This window comes from Eschscholzia californica, unplaced genomic scaffold (assembly GCF_041429995.1).
Source record: "Eschscholzia californica isolate CP2 unplaced genomic scaffold, dmEscCali1.0.p SCAF_1, whole genome shotgun sequence".
NCBI lineage: Eukaryota > Viridiplantae > Streptophyta > Magnoliopsida > Ranunculales > Papaveraceae > Eschscholzia > Eschscholzia californica.
In genome coordinates this window covers 40832638-40846067 of record NW_028238198.1, presented here as the reverse complement: position 1 = coordinate 40846067, position 13430 = coordinate 40832638, and the positions used below count along the sequence as shown (strand labels likewise).

At 37.7% G+C, this 13430-nt stretch overlaps 2 protein-coding genes across 2 annotated transcripts; one reads left to right on the top strand and one right to left on the bottom strand.

The window, feature by feature from the left end:
* Positions 1 to 5832: 5832 nt before the first annotated feature.
* On the top strand, positions 5833 to 7495 carry LOC147566843 (uncharacterized). The gene is made up of 2 exons (XM_086655824.1): positions 5833 to 6301; positions 6420 to 7495. Exons 1-2 carry the CDS (start codon positions 5833 to 5835, stop codon positions 7493 to 7495), a joined length of 1545 nt encoding a protein of 514 aa, XP_086511950.1.
* A 4223-nt stretch (positions 7496 to 11718) lies between these two features.
* LOC147566842 (uncharacterized) lies at positions 11719 to 13077 on the bottom strand. Its single transcript, XM_086655815.1, has 2 exons — positions 13066 to 13077; positions 11719 to 12951 (listed from the first exon to the last, which is right to left on the bottom strand). Exons 1-2 carry the CDS (start codon positions 13075 to 13077, stop codon positions 11890 to 11892), a joined length of 1074 nt encoding a protein of 357 aa, XP_086511941.1. The 3' UTR covers positions 11719 to 11889.
* Positions 13078 to 13430: the final 353 nt, after the last annotated feature.

Here is a 13430-nt window from a genome sequence, read left to right as displayed (position 1 = left end):
TGATACGGTATGAATGAGTTAGTGGTGTTGTTCTCTTCATATAGACTTTCTCTCCCTTATCGAGGAACTACAACGGGCCTTACAAGCACATAACATTAAAATTATTACGTTTTCCTGAGACAGCGGGAATTAATTCTATTACTTGGTTGACATTGAAAGATATGTGTGCCACACTGAACAAGCAATATTACAATATGCTAATGTACCAACCAAGAAGCCAGCTCGATCGTATAAGTATAAAAGTTTCGCCTTTTCCTCTGCAGAAGAATCAAATAGAATAGATGACTGACCTAAAGTAGGAAATACAATAAGGCTACACAACCCGCCTCCTTGGACTCCCACGTGAACCGCATATGAGAGAAACAAGGGTTACTCTTTCCACGTGACTGAACATGCAAAAGGAGAGAGCATGCGGTTCAAGTGGAAGCTCAAGGAAGTGGGTTGAGTATACTTTTTGATAATAAAATTCCTAACTTCATTCTATAAGAGGAACTAAGGAATATCTCTTAGCAGCCAAGGCCAAGAGCAAGCATGATGAGTAAAGGGATCAACCTAGTAAGATGAAAGATAGGATGAGATGCCAGCCTTGGGGCAAAAGATAAATCATAATTCCTATAAGATTCAAATTTAATGGTCACCATAGTTATAGAACTTCTAATCCAATGGTCAAAAGTAAAGAAGCAATATATTGCTGATTTACTCATTAAATGATAAAATCTTTATTAATTTTCTGCCTTGAATTAAAAAAAATAACTAAATTACATCAATATTTAGATTCATTATAATGAAAATTATTCTCATGTCATTTACTGTGTAAATTTTGGAAAAAAAATAAAATTTCTTATCACCTAACATCATAAAAATTTCAAACATTAAAACAAAAAATTTCATATCTCAAATCTTAATATTCTTCTGATGAACATTCTTAAATCTTAATAGTAACACCCAAAAACTTGACCTTGAATAAAACAAAATTTTAGTTTTACAATTCTAGATGAAAAAGTTTCTTTCATGAGAAATGTACAAATGTGGAGACACGTGCCGATCATAAAAGACTCACCCAAACGACTTTTTTGGTGTGCGCCTCACCTACAGGGTGAATAAGACAATGTGCATATTGGTCTTTTCACACTCCACAAAGGTGTGAAAACTCCAAAATATTCCTTGTCCTATCAGAGTACTGTCATCGAAACGTATAACCTATCATTGTTGCCACTAAAATTATCCGGCATAAACAATTTGAAAATCCTAATAGGTGTGAAAAGACCAAAATATTTCTTGCCTTATTAGGAGACTGCCACTCAGGCGTATCACCTATCACTGTTGTCTATAAAATAATCTGGTAAAAACAATTTCAAATCCTGCTTCAAAGTCATCTTGGAACCTTTACAAGATATCCTTTTCCTTTTATGAAAGCTGGTTAAGGCAAAATCTAGATCCTTAGTTATCAACAGTGGGTAGCTTTTGTTTGGTACTAGTAGCATGATTTTCATAATTTAGGTAATGCTTTAATGTGATAGGAAGCAGGTGTATCTTCATCAATCCTTCATCAAAAAACTAATTCAATATGATATAAAGACAGACGATACTCATTTAAAGACGTATAGATCCTCATTTTACTAATATAAATTGATATGCCTCTGGAACTTTTCTTATATCATCAGAAATCTAGTTAGAGTATTCTTCTTATCACAAGCTCTAACAATGGAGATGTTGAAAAATAATTTAATGATAACATTCACACTACTTTTTTCACTTTTATTTTGTTCTCATGTAGTTGCTTATGATATAATTGCAAACAGCCAGCAAAATTCACAAGTTCTAAGTAAAGCCTGGACGAATTTCGAAGAGGAAGTACCTAGACTTGTTTCACTTCCTCAAGAAATTCCAGTTTCGAAGAAGACCCATACTGAGCCAAACCACATAAATCAGGGAGCCCCACAACCATGTTCATCAAGAGGTATTGAAAACATCGGACGACTTAAATATGCTCAAGACGTTAGAGTTATGTCGAAGGATTTGTCGATTAAGAGGTCAACACCCTCAGGCCCAGATGGCCAACATCACAATTACGTTAGAGTTATGTCGAAGGATTTGTCGATTAAGAGGTCAACACCCTCAGGCCCAGATGGCCAACATCACAATTACGTTAGAGTTATGTCGAAGGATTTGTCGATTAAGAGGTCAACACCCTCAGGCCCAGATGGCCAACATCACAATTACGTTAGAGTTATGTCGAAGGATTTGTCGATTAAGAGGTCAACACCCTCAGGCCCAGATGGCCAACATCACAATTAAGCTTTTTTTGGTGTTTACACAATTCTTGGTAGCCTCAACAATCTCCAATGATGCATTGTGATTGTGCTTCAAAGAAACTGTTCATTTTTAATGAATAATACATGTACGAAAAGAACACAATTGTAATAAAATCAAGGTTATTTTGCTTTTAATCGTTCTTCATTGTAAGTTTGATCATTTCATGTGGTATGCCTCTGACTTTGGCAACACTACAAGTTTCCTAACGGATTCTTGAGGGAGAGGACCAAAATAAGGGGGGTAAATTAGCTTCCGGCCCAGGCCATTTCCAAATTGAGGGAGAGGTCCAAAATGTCAGAATTGCCTGACAATTCCTGTTTCAAAGGGTTATTCCTTCCCTTTTTGCCCCTGCTTGCTTCTCCCTTACCTGCCTTACTGGCTGATTGACACGGCAATTAATGAGCCGGATTTGTCTAATCCTGGGCATTAAATGAGGAGAAAATATCTCCAATTTTATTTCCTTCCCTCTCCAATCTGATTTCCTTCCCTTATCTCCCCGCCCAAATCTCTCCTTGATTTTCTTCTTTCTCTCTCTATCATCTGTTCTCTCTCCTGTAATGGCGCCATTTTCACCCAAATTTTCATCCAAAAATTTGGGTTGAAATTTTCGGTCCCGCTCAAAATCTATTCAACTGTTTCTAGCTCTATTTATAGACAGAAGCTCATCATCTTTTGAAAGACCAACTGTTACTGTTCTTCCACATCAGGTTAGTGATTCTAATGTTCATCATCTTCCTGGCTTGAAGGGAACACTAGTGTTTTGCCTCACTCATCTTCTGCCATGAATACTCCTTAAACAAAAACAAAAACAAAAGCATTTAAACTCATCTTCTAGCCTTGAATGGTATCATTTAATGTTATCATTTTAATGTTCTTAAATCTCATCTTTTAGCCTTCAATGTTATCATTTAATGTTTCTTTTGGTCCACTGCTCCTTAAAGACAAACAGTTAGACTCTACAACTCATTCATATTTGTTTTGCTTGACTGTCCCTTTCATGTTTCTGCCATGAATACTCCTTAAACAAAAACAAAAACATTTAAACTCATCTACTTGCATTGAATGAAATAATTTCAAGATGATGGATATACTTCCAACAGAGGTCACCAAAATGATTTATATTAGGATCCTTTGAACAACTCCTTCGAAACTAATGATTTACTGTAACACTAGTTCATTCCCCACCAATCAAGTACTTCAAGACACCACCCTTAATGAATCTGTATATTTACTAGTCAGTATACAGTTTCCTTTTTGTTTTATAGTTGGTTGTACATTTTGTAGTTCCTACTTAGTTATATAGTGTTTGTTCTTGGTCAGTTTTCTGTACATGTTTCCCTACAGTGGCAAAGTTGACCGTACATTGTTCAGTTCCCGTTTTGCAATATGTCTATACTTTTCGTTTAGTTAACTTTTGCAGGTTGGAACGTCATATCTCTAATCTTAACACGTCAACTGTGAATCGGTATATTTTCATTCCTTATATGTTCGTTTTTATTGTTCAACTATACTGTACAATTTTACGTTCCTTATCCATTAGGCCGCTCCCTCGTCGTTGGATAGTTTACAGTACATTCTAAAGTTCCTGATCCTTCTCTTATGCAGAATGAACAGAGAAGAAATGGCGTCCCAGTCAAATGAAGAGTCCATTCGTGAAGCAGAACGTCAATTCTTCAGTCCCCACCCATCAAGTACTTCAAAATCACCACCCTGAATGAATCGGTATATTTTCATTCCTTATATGTTCGTTTTTATTGTTCAACTATACTGTACAATTTTACGTTCCTTATCAGTTAGGCCGCTCCCTCGTCGTTGGATTGTTTACAGTACAGTCTAAAGTTCCCGATTCTTCTCTTATGCAGAATGAACATAGAAGAAATGGCGTCTCAGTCAAATGAAGAGTCCATTCGTGAAGCAGAACGTGAATTCTTCAGTCCCCACCCATCAAGTACTTCAAGATCACCACCTTTAATGAATCGGTATATTTTCATTCCTTATATGTTCGATTTTATTATTCAACTATACTGTACAAACTTACGTTCCTTATCCGTTAGCCCGTTCCCTCGTCGTTGGATAGTTTACAGTACATTCTAAAGTTCCCGATCCTTCTCTTATGCAGAATGAACAGAGAAGAAATGGCGTCCCAGTCAAATGAAGAGTCCATTCGTGAAGCAGAACGTGAATTCTTCAGTCCCCACCCATCAAGTACTTCAAGATCACCACCTTTAATGAATCGGTATATTTTCATTCCTTATATGTTCGATTTTATTGTTCAACTATACTGTACAAACTTACGTTCCTAATCCGTTAGTCCGTTCCCTCGTCGTTGGATAGTTTACGGTACATTCTTCAGTTCCCGATCCTTCTCTTATGCAGAATGAATAGAGAAGAAATGGCGTCCCAGTCAAATGAAGAGTCCATTCGTGAAGCAGAACGTGAATTCTGCAGTCCCTACCCATCAAGTACTTCAAGATCACCACCCTTAATGAATCGGTATATTTATTAGTCAGTATGTAGTTCCCGTTGTGTTTTATAGTTGGTTGTACATGTTGTAGTTCCTACGTAGTTATACAAGGTGTGTTGTACTTGGTCAGTTTTCTGTACATGTTCCTTCACCTCTTCACCTTATTTCTGTAATTACTCAAGTTTGAACTTGAATTCTTCCCTTCGAATGCTTCAAATTTGTCAAGATCATCACCCTCAATGAGTACAGAAGCAATGAATCGGTACATTTTTGCATCTGTTCTCCCCGTTCCCCTTCAGTGTCCAAGTTGGCCTTACATTATTCAGTTCCCGTTTTGCAATATGTCTATACTTTTAGTTTCTTTAACTTTTACAGGTTGGAACGTCATATCTCTAATCCTAACACGTTAACTTCGAATCGGTACATTTTCATTGCTTATATTTTCAATTTTATTGTTCAAGTATACTGTACAAATTTAAGTTCCTGATCTGTTAGCCTGTTCCCTTGTCGTTTGATAGTTTACGGTACATTATTCAGTTCTCTATTCCTATATATCTATATATTTCTTTAACTTACGCAGGTTGGAATGTGGTTTTTTCATGCCTAATTCGTCAATTGTGCCTCGATCATACACTTCAATGATTCCACAAGAGTTGAATCGGTACAGTACTTTTGACTGGGAGTTGTAAAATGTCTGGTTCACAATTAAATGTAAGGTAAGTTATTCCGTTCCTGGTTTTAAACTTTGTGTATTTTTGTAGGTCGCCCAGTGATTTCTTCTTACTCCCGCCTTCTAACCATGGTGATGGTTCCACTGCTCTTGTCAGAAGAGAACCTCTCGGTCTGAGAGTTGGCCTGAAGTATTCACCCATGAGGGTCAAGAATTTCCTGGCGGTGTGATTGCATTTCGCCAGGCTCTCAGTCGATACTCAATCAAACACGGTTACAATTATGTGTTTGTGAAGAATGGCCGCGATCGTGTCACCTGTGTTTGCAAAGGTACAAAATGCAAGTGGAAAATACACGCGGTTGCTCCTCTTAAGTCGAGATCTATGTTTATCCAGAAAGCCTATAACCCCGTTCACACCTGTGAAGACTTCATCACTGGTGTACGGAAACCTCGACTATCGACTGAAGCTGTTAGTTTATTGATTGCAGAAGACATTAGAGAGAACCCTACCAAGAGCACCAAGGATATTGTTAGTTCCTTCAAAAAAGATTATGGTATTAAACTGAGTTACTACTACTCATATCATGCTCGAAATGCGGCAATTTGTATAGGATTTGGTGATGAAGCTGATTCCTATGCAAAACTCTCATGGTATGTTGATGCTCTGTCAAGATCTAATCCTAACAGTCATATCGATCTGGAAGTTGATGAAGAGTCGCATCGTTTTGTAAGACCTCTGATATTTGTTGATGGTACGTTTGCTAAAACAAAGTATAATGGATGTATTCTGGCTGCAGTTGCGAAGAATGGAAACGACGGTAATTATTCTATTTCTCTTGGAACTGTTCCTCGTACATTGTATAATTGTCAGACGACTAAACCGTGTTCTGTCCATTTGTTAGTTCCCGAGACATGCTTACATTTACAGGAAACAGTAATGTTTATGCTCAATCATTCTGTTGTACGCAGGTTTTTTCATTCTTGCCTATGCTGTTGTTGATGTAGAAAACGATCACAACTGGCTCTGGTTTTTTGGGAACTTGAAGAATTGTATAGATATTGGTGAATCACTTACTTTTATGTCCGATAGGCATAACGATATATTAAATGGTGTTCGGACTGTATTCCCATCGGCCAACCACTCCTATTGCGTGTGGCATTTGCGGAACAACTTGAATTTACGAGTTAGAAATGGTGCCAAGAAGTCAGATTATTTCCAGTCGTTGATGTTCAAAGCGGCTCGTGCACTTACTGCCTCAGACTTTAGAAAATACACTGGGGAGATTTGTGTAATGGGTGGGGCTGGAGCTGAAGCTTTTTTGAACTCAGTCGACCCTGTTCATTGGGCAGATGCCTTCTTTCCAGGGAAAAGGTACGGTTTAATTTGCTCTTCCTTGTCTGAGTCCTTCAATTCATGGATCCGAGACGAGAGAGTTATGCCAATAACAGTCATGCTCGATATGCTGCGAATGAAGATCATGAATATGATGAACGAGAGGCGAGTTGAGTCATCTAGTTGGTCTACCTTCTTATGCCCGAAGGTAGATAAAGAAATGCAACTGCGTTACAAAGTGGCTTGTAGTTGGACGTGCGTCCAGTCCGGAGAAGCTCAGTACGAGGTATTATCTATGCCCTCCCATTCAGTTGACTTGGCCCTACGGACCTGCACTTGTCGCAAGTGGCAAGTAGAAGGCATACCATGTGAGCATGCGATTCTGTGTATAAAAATGAACGGTGGTGATGCCTCTTCATTTTTTGATTCCAATTTCACTACCGAAGCCTATTATAAGACGTACAGTCATCCCGTTAAGCCTGTACCTTTGTTTGATGAGCCTAAATCATATGACCCAGACACGATGATTCTTCCTCCTCTCACAAAGAGACGTCCTGGTAGACCTCGTACCACTCGAATTGAAAGTGTCGGGTATTTTACCAAAAGACAGAGGGTGTGTGGCAGATGTAATCAACTGACGACCCACAATCGTGCATCTTGTAACGAACCAATAGAGCGATGGGTTAGCACTTATCTATCTGATTTTGTTTAGCACTTCTTCAAGTGCCCAGTATTTTGTTAGCACTTCCTTTGGAAATGTAAGTTTCTTTTTGCTGTCTACTGTTGTATGTAGAGTACATTTCACGATTTGCAGTACATGTGTTTCTTTATAGTAAACTGTTTTATTTACGAAACAGAACGTTGTAAAACTTTCAGTACATTATAAAACTGTCAGTACGTATTTTAATGCCTGTGTGTACATTATTGTATTTTGTAAGTTTATTGGAACAGAAACATTGACAGTAGATCCATCACCATTGTTAGAAGGCGGGAGTTAGAGAAAATCACTTGGCGACCTAGAAAATATACAAAGTTTAGAAGTAGGAACGAATCAATTTACGCTACACTAAGTTGTGAACAAGATATTTTACAACTCCCATTCAAAAAGTTGTACAAGTTGTACAATTTTCCAACCATTGAGTACCTTTCACATCTTGTGTCCTTTGGGCGAAATTGTACATAATGATTGAGTCTAAGTTGTACAAGTTGTTACCCTTCAAAAAGATATGTTGTCCACCTCCAAACGGACAGTACATTATAGAACGGACAGTACATTAGATAACTGGCAGTAGATTATGTAATGCCTTGTACCTGTAATGTATGTTGTATGTGTATTTGATAGTTTCTAACCATTGAGTACCTTTCACATCTTGTGTCCTTTGGGCGAAATTGTACATAATGATTGAGTCTAAGTTGTACAAGTTTTTACCCTTCAAAAAGATCTGTTGTCCACCTCCAAACGGACAGTACATTATAGAACGGACAGTACATTAGATAACTGGCAGTAGATTATGTAATGCCTTGTACCTGTAATGTAAGTTGTATGTGTATTTGATAGTTTCTAACCATTGAGTACCTTTCACATCTTGTGTCCTTTGGGCGAAATTGTACATAATGATTGAGTCTAAGTTGTACAAGTTTTTACCCTTCAAAAAGATCTGTTGTCCACCTCCAAACGGACAGTACATTATGGAACGGACAGTACATTAGATAACTGGCAGTAGATTATGTAATGCCTTGTACCTGTAATGTAAGTTGTATGTGTATTTGATAGTTTCTAACCATTGAGTACCTTTCACATCTTGTGTCCTTTGGGCGAAATTGTACATAATGATTGAGTCTAAGTTGTACAAGTTTTTACCCTTCAAAAAGATCTGTTGTCCACCTCCAAACGGACAGTACATTATAGAACGGACAGTACATTAGATAACTGGCAGTAGATTATGTAATGCCTTGTACCTGTAATGTATGTTGTATGTGTATTTGAACAGAAACATTGACAGTAAAGTATAAAACTGACAGTACATTATCTAACTAAAATACCTTTGGTCGAAGTTGTTGAATTTTAAAACCTTAACTTAGTTTTCCACTCTGGCATAATACAAAACAGAAGTATTTTTCAGTACAACAGAAGTTAATAACATTTCCACAACATTTTTTACAATTATAAGCCCTCCTTTTACATCATCTTACTCCAAGCTTTTTGTGACTCCCTTAAAATTTTGTACGTCACCTCCGTTCTCATTCTTCTAGATCTGTCGCTAAATTGTTCGGGCTGCGTGCAACTGTTTGGCATGCTAAAGTCTTGACTGTCTATGAATATTCTTTCCAGATGCAGCATTACGTAAAGACCGCAGTCCGGTCTGCAGGATAAAAACAAATTTTCATTATACCAAGTTGTAGCCATTAGAAGAAGTAAACAAGAGAACAACTCAATGTCTAGTGTACAGTAAGTTATAAAACTGCCAGTGCATTATGTAATGTCTAGTGCACAGTAAGTTATGCTTTGTGTGTTTTGGAACAAATCAATTTATAGTAAACTATAAAATTGACAGTGCATTCTGTAATGTCTAGTGTACAATAAGGTATGCTTTGTGTGTTTTGGAACAAATCAATTTATTGTAATGTCTAGTAAACTATAAAACTGACAGTAAACTATAAAACGGACATTATAAAACTGACAATGAATGGGACTTACTCTTTCCCTTCCTGTGGACATTCTTCTTCCCTTAAAAATGGGATCTTTTTCTTCAGTCGTTTTCGTCCGTAATTCAATTCATTTAACACACCTGCAAGGAGTATTGCAAACTCTCTTGCATTCTTGTTGCACGTTTGAGCCAGATGTCGATCATTGATTAGTGAATTATAGTGTATCCAATCATTTTCATGGAACCTATACACCAGAAGCGTCCAGTGGTAACCATAGTATGCATCATCGGTGTATGGTGTGTTAATTGGAACACACAACGCTGAGGTATGGCCTCTGATAAACTGCTCCTTAATTCTGGTCTGCAAATTTGCAGTTATTGTATCGGGGTGCCGTTTCTGGATGATCAACGTCTGCAAATTACCAATAATACATTTTAACAAATATTTGATAGTAACACAATACAAAAAGTGCGAAGCAATCTTACGTAGAGGATGGCTGACAAGAATATGATCTCTTTGCTTTTGTTATCTGGCCTGCTGTGAAGGTGGTCTGCAAACCAATCGATGATTTGAGAGTCGCACTCTCTATACATCATTAGATCATCTAACTCTTTTCCAGTTAGACGGTGTTCATTATCTTTCTTCCACACCTCCAGTCTGTACCGTACATTTCATAATTTACGAGACATTCAATAATGTACGTGACACATTCAAATGTTTAATAAATTAAAATATGGGAAATTTTAAAAGGCCCCCCCGTTTTTGTTAAAAGGCCTCCCCGCTAAAAGCGCCTCTCATTATAACCCATTTGGTTATAAGGCCCCCTCTACAAAAGAGCACCTCCTTCATCAATATTTGACCTAACGGCAAAGTTAACGCCGTTAGGTCAAACTTAACCCAAGACCGGTGATGTGGACCACGCCACATCATCATCTTCTCCGGCAGGGTCGCCGGCCGGCCAAACTTCCGGCCGGCGACCTTCAAATTATTATTATTATTTTTTTTTTTCTTTCTCTCCTCTCTCTCTCTCTAAGAACTCCGGCGAAGGAACCCTTCGCCGGAGTTCTTAGAGAGAGAGAGAGAGGAGAGAAAGAAAAAAAAAAAAAAAAAAAATTTGGTTTGAAGGTCGCCGGCCGGCGACCTTGCCGGAGAAGGTGATGATGTGGCGTGGTCAAATGATGTGGGTGAAATACACCCTTAAAGGGGGTTTTTTTCACCCATTCAAAGAGGGGGCCCTTTAACCAAGCCAAGTCAAACGTGTTTTACCAAGTCAACGAAACCATGGGGAGGCCTTTTAACAAAAACGGGGAGGCCTTTTAAAATCTCCCTTAAAATATTTACAGGAAACTTACTTTTTCCAGCCTTTCTTGCAGAACTCTAGCAGTAGAGGTCTTTCTTTCTGAAGCACATAAGGCCAAAGCCCTCCTATTTTCCAGTCACCTAAGCTCTGTTTGACTTCTTTGTTGAAATTCATGGATTCAACAGCCACAATTTCCTTTCCCGTATCTGCCTTGAATGTCGCTTTCCGCACACGTGGGTTTTGCTTCACCCTTCTTATAAGAGAATTCTGAAGAGCCTTTGACCCTGATTCTCCTTTGCTTGCCACTCTCTTTGGAGGGGAAACATTTTTCTTTAAGACTTCTTCAACTGACTCTTTGCCCATTTTGATTATATCTGCAAAGTCAGAATTAGGTGGTGTCTGCAAAATATCTGAAGTATTATGTTTGATGATCCCCTCTTCTGGTGGTGTCCAAACCACTATTTGTGTGCAGTCAATTCCCAGATCAAAGCTTGGTTCCGTTAGTTGGTTGTTGCTGATTGTACTACCCTTCTCTTCACTTGCTACATTTTTTTAATACAATGTTAGAGATTAGGTTTGTTAAATAATTTATAATCACTATAATAACATAAACTTCATCTATTTGAATAAAAAATATGCTAATCTTACCTTTTAACAATTGAACTTTTTGTTGTAGTTTTAGTGTTTCCTCTCTGTTATGAATCCTCTGAAGCCAAGAGTCATCGTCGCTCGATAAATTAACGTCCTTGCCCCAAAGCTCATCTCTCTCATCCTTTCCCTCATTCTCTTTGTATTTATCTGTTTTTATGTAATCGGGAATTAATATATGTCATTGATATTTTCAAATTTACAAGTAACAAAACAACTGAGGATGCATGGTAAAGTTCCCGATCAGTAAACTCAATCCCAGTACCCGTTTAGTAACATGTAGTTAAACGATATGCAGAATAACATGAATTAAAGTTCTGTTAAAGTAAACATAAGTTCATAAAAATCTTGACTAAAAGGAAACCACCTAATATGTCATAAAGTACCTTTGTTCAAGCCATTTTAATACGATAACCACTAACACTAAACATGTCATAAAACCTCCTATCCTTAACTACTCTTTAGTACTATTTAACTTTGATTGAAATGAGTTTGACTGTAATCGAAAATTAGAGATTGCCTTTTCCTTTGCCAGCATGCTTTTGCTTCTTTGCATCATCCTCTGACTCGGACGATTCATCATCATCATCATCTGTTTCACTGTCACTTTTTTCTGCTTGACCGTCTTTCACAGTTTCTTCTTCACTTTCAGTTTTCTCTTCATCACTTTCACTACTTTCTTCTCCATTTTTTTCTTTTATTTCAGTTTCCTTCTTACCCTCATCTATCTGCATCTGTTCTTCTTCACTACTCTCACTGTCGGTCTCACTCTCACTTATCTGACTTTTTCCTGCCTTATTAATCTCATTTTTCTCCACTACTCTCACTGTCTCTTCTTCTTCACTACTCTCACTGTCACTTTCCTTCCTACCCTCATTTATCTCCATCTGTTCTTCTTCACTACTCTCACTGTTGGTCTCACTCTCACTTATCTGACTTTTTCCTGCCTTATTAACCTCATTTTTCTCCACTACTCTCACTGTCTCTTCTTCTTCACTACTTTCACTTTCACTATCACTCTTACCTTTCTGGTTCCCCTCATTTTTCTCTATCTCCTCTTCTTCTTCTTCTCCACTCTCACTTTCAGTTTCACTTCCTTTTTTATTCCTCTCCTCATCCTTTTCTGTCTCACTTTTATCCTTACCCTCTTCTTCTTTATCAGTTTCACCACTATCAGTAGCACTTCTTTTTTGTTCCTTCTCCTCTTCTATATTTTCCTGTCCTTTATCCTGCTCTTCCCTCCCATCACTCTCACTTACATTTTCTTCTTGTTCTTCCTCCCTTGCTGTTTGCGCAGTTTCTTCCCCCTCAGGTTCTAGCTGTTCTTGACTTGGACCCCCTTCATATATTGCTGTTTCCATTCTATATTTTGATTGCAGCACATCGGAATAAGCTTTTACAGCTGAGTCTCTTTCCTCGCATGCTTTGGCCAGCTCCTGTCTCAAAAGGGAGATTTCTCTTTCTTGGTTCTCTATTCTTTTCAACAAATTGGTTAAGCTCTTCGGATTTTCTCCTTCTGACAAAATTCTACTTTCAATATCATTTTCTGGCCAGATTCTTCTTTCATATACCTGCAAGATTTAAAAAAATATATCAGAAAGTAACATAACTTACTGAAAATTAGACAACTGACAAGACATTAGAAAACTGACGGTTAATTACCACACTGACAACACATTATAAACCTGTTGATACATTAAAACACAGACTGTAAATTTGTTACTACAGTTTATATGTTTCAACTATTAGATGCAGAATTTTATCTGGTCCTCTATAAGATTCTGAAGTTTGTCGTCGGAGGTCTTATCGATTTCTTGCAAAGACCATCTCACCAATCGAGGCACTTCATCCTTAACCTTGCTTATTCTAACGTAGCATAGAGTATGCTCGCAGAACCAGATCTATTCAGAGATAAAATCAATTATATAACCAATAAAATGTCACTGAATATACCAACTGTGGTGAAAAAAATAATACTTACTGGAAGGACAATTAGGCATCCCGAAGCTTTGATTGGATCGTGTGGGTGCCAACTGATCATGTCCATCAT